This window comes from Elephantulus edwardii, unplaced genomic scaffold, assembly GCF_000299155.1.
Source record: "Elephantulus edwardii isolate Elephantulus edwardi_28Jun2011 unplaced genomic scaffold, EleEdw1.0 scaffold00268, whole genome shotgun sequence".
Lineage (NCBI taxonomy): Eukaryota > Metazoa > Chordata > Mammalia > Macroscelidea > Macroscelididae > Elephantulus > Elephantulus edwardii.
The window spans coordinates 3,229,856-3,236,805 of record NW_006400018.1 but is presented as its reverse complement, the minus strand read 5'-3'; the positions used below and the strand labels follow the sequence as shown (position 1 = coordinate 3,236,805).

Sequence of the window (6,950 nt, the reverse complement as noted above, 5' to 3'; positions counted from 1 at the left end):
GCATGTTTCCAGGAGGGACTAGTCATTGAAGAAAGATATTATCATTTTGTGAGTGTGTGTGTATGTGTGTGTGTGTGTGTGTGTGTGTGTGTGTGTATGCATGTACTGTCAAATCATATCTGACTGGTACAGGAGGAGATTGCCCCTTCTTCTCCAGCAGAGCATCTGGTGAATTCAAACTGTGCACCTCTGGGATTACAGTGCAGCTTCTTGCCACTAGGCCACCGGAGTGCCCTCATTTTTTTTAAAAACTGTATTTCCCCGCTATTTTTTTAAGGACATCATTGTTGGAAGGGTAGAGGGTCAGTACAGGTGAGGGAAACCCTGGGTGAGATGGATTTATGCAGTGGCTGTGGCTATGGGGTTAGGTGTGTCAGAGATGGTGGAGTTGGCTTAGGATAGGGCAGGGCTCTGAGTCATTATTTTAGGGTCACTATGAGTCCAGATAGACTCAATGGCCCATAAGAACAACACAAAAACATAGGGCATATATATGTGTTCCCTCCATTAGATGTTCTTGCTATTCGTCTGAGAGCTGGACATTGAATGAGGATGACAGGAGAAGAATTGATGCCCTTGAACTATGCTGTTGGAAAAGAGTACTGAATATGCCGCGGAGAAAGAACAAACAGGAATGTCTTGGAGAAGGCGCAGCCAGAGTGCTGTTTGGAGGCAAAAATGGTGAAGCTTCCTCTTTCATACTTTGGACACGTTTCCAGGAGAGGCTATTCCTCGGAGGGGGACCTCGTGCTTGGAAAGGTGGAAGGTCAGCAGAAGAAAGGAAGGCGTCCAATGAGATGGACTGATGCAGTGACAAAAGCAATGGGCTCAAGCATGTCAGGTTGTGAAGGTGGCACAGGATAGGGCGGGGTTCATAGGGTCACTATGAGTTGTACTCGACTGGACAGCATCTAACAATTACAACAACCACTTAGATGAGATATATAGTTATATTGGGGATAGGTTCAGTTGGAAACTCTGAAAAAAAAGTTCAAGATGCTGTTTTAAGAGGGAGGAAGGAGATGTGACCTACAGAAACATAGTAGCGTGGAAGGAATGAAGAGGCACATGAAGGAGTGAAAGGAGAGGAAGACCCTGGGGGAGACGATTGATACAGTAACTGGGGCAATGGGGGTACAGGTGTTGGAGTCAGTGAGACTGACTCAGGACAGCGCAGGCTTCAGAGCTGTTGTACATCAATGGTACATAACAACAGGAACATGTATAGGGAAACAAAACACCGCCTGAACGTGCCCCACCCTCACACTCATGGCTGTGTCAGTCCTTACAGTTGAAAATCTTCCTCTTTTTTTTGCTGACCCTCTACTTCCCGAGCATGGTGACCATTTTCAGGCACTGGCCCTGACTAATCACTAGTAGGGAAGAAGAAAAAAGTGACCTGGCATATCTGAAATTTTGATTCTCACCCATGTTTTTAATTTCATCTTGAAATTTCTCTTGTAGACGCTGGAGCAGATTAGAATCAGACACAAAGGTTTCATCAGGGTTACGGCATGCTCTCAAAGCCATTATAGTCCATGCAAGTTGTCCGGAGCTTAACTCATTCCCTGAAAAGAAAAATACTTAGTTAGTTTGACAAAGTACTCTTTTAGAATTTTCTTGTGCTCTCGCTCTGTGTGTGTGTGTGTGTGTGTGTGTGTGTGAGAGAGAGAGAGAGAGAGAGAGAGAGAGAGAATGAATATGTATATAGATATTTAGTCAACACAGTATTTGCTGGACGAAGTGTTTTCCATTGGTGGAGTGTTTCCTAAGCGTCTCAGAGAATGTGGATACTCACCTTTCCTTACCACACTGTCTTTGATTTCTTGGATCAGCTTCTGCTCCAGGTTTTGGATCTGGAACCCAGCCAGTCTCAGGGACAGCAGAACATTGGCTGCTTGGATTCCACTAGTATATTTTGAATTGATCATTGTGTTCAGCAGATGGTTCAGCCAGGGTGGATTGTCTTCACTTACATCTGTAGCGGGGGGAATAAGAGGTGTACACATGGAGACTAGTAAAGCTACAGGCAGGGATGAAAGGAAGATATCCAGTAATAGGTATTACATGGGCATAGGCAGCTCAGTGGCTATATTGACAGAACAGTAGGAGAGTGGGATGTGGAGCTTGGACAGTGCCAGTCATTTCTCATCTCCTATTCAGGGGGGTTTAACAATGGTTAGATCCTTTAAGTGTTTTAATAGTTGAACAACTGGTACCACTTTATTATTAAATATGGGGGAATATCAGCTTTGCCTGGAAGATAATCATCTTCTATTTTTGAAAATGAAGTTGAGAAAACGTATCTGTAAGGAAACCTTGATAGAGGCTTTGCTGACATTAGCCTAGGTGTCTTTTGAGTCTTAGTCTAGAGTCTTTTCTTTCTCTGCCCTCCCCTAACTCAGTTGGGTTAATACTGAGGAGATGCAGGCAGAGATGCTCTGTGACATTGGTGGTTGACCCCAAAACCACATTGCTTGCCCAACTAGCCCAGTCCCAAAGTAATTATTCAACAGCATGCAGCCTTGAGAAACACTCTGGTTTTAGTTTACAAATATCCAAATCTCAGGAAGGAGGATGGAGAGAAGTCTCTGTTCTTATGTGGAAGTAGAAAGAAAATCCGGTGGCCCTAGGAACTGGAGGAGATTAAGAAGAGCTGCTTATCACTTAAACCATTGGACTATTTCTACATCTATTTTGTCTGTAGTCTGACTGGTTGGTGTTAGGTGTCTCCCAGTCTTGTGACTCTCTGAACAACAAACCCAAATCCTGTCTCATCTACGCCATCCTCATAACGTCCACCACGCTCAAGGCCACCACTGTAGTCACTGTTACTGCAGCACGCCCTCTCTCCGTGACCTTCATTTCTTTTTCTGACCCTTTACCCTTCCCGATCCTTTCCCAAGGACTGGCCCCTTTGAAGACACGCCCAAAATATGTAAGATAAACCCTCGCCATCCTTGCTTGTGAGGAGCCCCTGATTACACTTTCTCCAAGACAGATTTACTTGTTCTTTTGACAGTTCTTGGTATATTCGGTACCCTTCTCCAGTGCCACAGTTCAAAGCCATTGGTTCTTTCTTAGTCTCCCTTATTCTTTGTCTAATATTCAGATGGTGAGAAGCAGTTAAAGCTACCACAGCTTGCAGGAGGTGCACCTTAGTTGGAGTTCCCACAGCTTGGATTAGATGTACCTTAGTCTTTACATTGATATCTTTGCTCTTTTCTCTGCAGTTGGAGAAGTAGCATCAAATTCTACTCATCTCCAGATTTCCTCATGAGTTTAGACAGACTTCCCTAGATTTTAGGCTCCTCATTATATGACTTTACTTAAGTAAATGATACAACTTAACCTGGCTCTCAGCTGCTTTGTTCTGAAATTATGGGTATCAACATAAACATCACAGGTATTAGCTAAGAAACCCCTTAATAAACCATAGAATGTTGCACATTTTATTACCTTCAACTCAAAATGGAGTCTCTATTATGACATTTCAGGAAATATGATTTCTCTCACCCATCTCTCTTCACTTTAGAAGAAAGGATTAAGATGATCTGAAAGGAGCATTTGTAGAAAGCTCATGGTTTTACAGGCACAATGGACCTCTTATGAGTCAACTCTGAGGGTTGTGTGGGAGCCAAGCTTTTTGGCACTAAAACAGTCTGTTTAGTTCCTGTTCAGCAATTCAGATCAACTTCCTTGACCACTAAAGACAAACGTCATCACTTTTCTACAACGGATTGATCTTTAAAGCCTCCCAAGAACCTCTAGTTCTCAGGAAACAAGAGAGGAAATGACAGAAAGAGAAATTGAAGTTGGATGATTCTGAGGCTCAATCTGTGTTAACACAGATCTGCCTTCTGAACTGTTAACCTCTTCTTGTTCTTGGCCACTGAGTGCCAGGGACCTACAGTCACAATGACACCGCCAGTCGTCTTGGACTCATTTGTAATTCCAGGAAAGAGACTCACAGGAGAGGATTCATGGAGCTGAGAGCTACACCGGACTTCAGGAGACCATCTTCTTTGATCACCTGCCCATATCCTCCTTATTTTCTGGAAGAAGCTAGAGAAGTTCAGAAACACTAGGCTCTACAGAGACCAAGGATACAAGCAAGACCTAAACATTTTTAGTTTCATATTCTTTAATATCAAATCCCACTGTCGCCCAGTTGATTCTGACTCTACTGATTCTCCATAACAAAGCCTACCTGCTGCATTAGCAATTCCATGACTAAACCGTTGTGGAAGTATCTTTCTATGGAGTGGCTAATGTATTTGAATTGCCAGCCGTCTAATAGTAATGTTATTACTAGTATTTAATATTATTATATGATATAATTATATTTAATAATAATAATAATATTTAGAGCTAATATTCAGAGGGAAGAGAAAATAATTTTACCTATGTCTTGTAAAAGGAATGAGTTGAAGGAAGAGTGATACGCAATTTGTGACATCTAAATTCAATAATGACAATAGAAGCACCTGTATTAACTTGAAAAGGATTTTCTCTTTTCTTCTCCTGTGTGGTTACAAGGGGTTAGCCTAAAACCCTGAGTCAAACTTAAAAGTAGATTGCAACTCAAATTGACAGGTACGTTTCCATGATTTTGGAAAACCTCTGAGAAGACCTAGCTATTCGATATGTACAGAGGAGTTGAATATAAGAAGAAAGTTTGTCTTTATGTAGAGGGGAGTTGAATACAGGAAGACCCATCTGTCAAGTTAATGTTGAGTCTTCAAGCCCTCTTAACACATCCATTATGGGACTTATCCCACCATGTTTTGTCTACATCATTCATAGCATCCCACCATGTACAGAACTGGATCAGGGCCCTTTAAAATGTAATTCTAAGCAGAGTTCCCTGTTCGTAGCCATCAGGAAGGAGTGTGTGATAATGCAGTAGTTTTAGTGCAGAGAGTACTCACCACAGATCTTGCATAGTTGGCTTGGAAGAAGGGAAGCCAGAAGGAGCCCCAGTAGGGGCAGCTGGGGCATTTGTCTCATCTCTCCAGTGTCGTGCTCGGACAGTGGTTACCTGCTTGGCAATTTATTGGCCATAGAGGAACGTAAGCTCCTCCTTCAGGTTATCTCAGCTTCTTTCACTCATGAAAATATTGAGAAATGTCAGAGGGGTGTGGCCAAGTGTGTTTGTCAGGTAATATGATAAACAAGAAAGAACAAGATAGAGATGTAGGTAGGGAGGATGAGGAAATGATTTTAATTCCTTGTCTCAAAACTTTACAGTTCTTGTTCCTTACTGGTGCTTAGTCCAGTGAACACAGATTAGGTGAGTAATAGCCAACTGTTTCTGAGGAAAAAACTGTCCATCCTAGGATTGTCCATGTCCGGGGTCTTTTCAGGACTTGTCTTTCGAGGCACCTCTGGGGGGACTTAAAGTTCCAATTATTCAGTGAGTAGCCACTGGTACCACACAGGGAGGGACTCAACATTGAGCCCTATGCAACTACGATTCTACTTTCTGTCTCTGTGGATTTTCATGTTGTTTTTAAAATTTTTAATGTAATTTAAAAAGTAACATGGACTTCTGTGGATGACTCCTTTCATTAAGCATACTGCTTTCAAGTTTTATCCATTTTATAATATATATCATTCATCTGTGTATCTGAATTGTATCCATTGTATGGTTGGTTCTATGAACCAAGAACAGAACAAGGCTTTAAAACATGAATTGTTTAAAATGAGAAAAGTCGTGCACCAGGGCTAATCATACCTATTCATATACATGTATGCAAGTGATCTGAGCAACTGGACTTTATGAAGAAGAATGTGGAAACAATTGGAGTAACACTCATCAGCAACACGGGTTATGCGGATGACACAACATTTCTTGCTGAAAGTGAAGAGGACTTGAGCTTACAGCAGACCACAGACTGCATTGCTTTCCTGTGTGTGGAAATACCTTGGCTCAAATCAGATATGCTTTTGTCTTTAACTGATATCCTTGCTCGTTAGCACTTCAAAGAGGTCTTGGCGAGAGATTTGCCCAATGCAGCACATCTTTTGAGTTCTTCATTATTCCGTACATAGGTGTTGATTGAAAAGTGAAATCTTTGACAAATTGGATCTTCTTCATCTCTGAGGATATTGCTTATTGGCACAGTTGTGAGGGTTTTTGTATTCTAACTGTAACCTTCTGCAGACGACACAGTCGTGCTTGCTGAAACTGAGGAGGACCCGAAGCACGTGCTGCAGAAGGTCAAGGACTACAGCCTTCAATATGGATTGAAGCTCAATATCAAGAAAACAAAGATTCTCACCACTGGGATGATTGGCAGCATCGTGATAGATGGTGGAGAGATTGAGATTATTAATGGGTTTAGTTTGCTTGGCTTTACAATCAACACTCTTGGTACCAGCAGCCAGAAAATTAAAAAATGAATTGCACTGGGAAAGTCTGCTGTCAGAAGCCTCTCCAAAGTACTGACGAGCAACGATGTCAGTCTGGAGATTAAAGTGCGCCTGATACCGGGCATGGTCTTTGTAATTACTTGCTATGCATTGGAGAGCTGGCTGATGACTAGGGTTGATAGAAGGAGAAACGATGCCTTTGAGCTGTGGTGTTGGAGAAGAGTATGGAATATATCATGGACTTCTAAGAGAACAAATAAGTTCGTCCTAGAGAGGACGAAGCCAGGCTGCTCCTTGGAGGAAAGGATTCTGAAGCTTCATTGGACATACTCTGGACATGTTGCAAGGTGGGACCAGTGCTGGGAGAGGGACATTATGCTTGGGAAGGTGGAGGGACAGTGCAAAAGTGGAAGACCCTCAATGAGATGGATTGATTCATTGACTGGGGTAAAGGTGGTAGGTGTGTCAGAGACAATAAGGTTGGTTCAGGATAGAGCAGATTTTAAGGCTGTTGTACATAGGGTCACTATAAGTCACAGGCGACTTGATGGCACATAACAACAACAACAACAACA

At 42.3% G+C, this 6,950-nt stretch overlaps 1 protein-coding gene across 1 annotated transcript in view; it reads right to left on the bottom strand.

The window, feature by feature from the left end:
• TCN1 (transcobalamin I (vitamin B12 binding protein, R binder family)) overlaps window positions 1-5,010 on the bottom strand; it is an 18,787-nt gene extending 13,777 nt beyond the window's left edge. Inside the window, exons 1-3 of the mRNA XM_006899849.1 lie at window positions 4,932-5,010; window positions 1,799-1,978; window positions 1,428-1,568 (exon numbers count right to left, since the gene is read on the bottom strand). Of these exons, the coding sequence (XP_006899911.1) occupies window positions 1,428-1,568; window positions 1,799-1,978; window positions 4,932-5,010 (400 nt within the window). The remainder of the gene's footprint in view (window positions 1-1,427; window positions 1,569-1,798; window positions 1,979-4,931) is intronic.
• Between the last annotated feature and the right edge of the window lie 1,940 nt (window positions 5,011-6,950).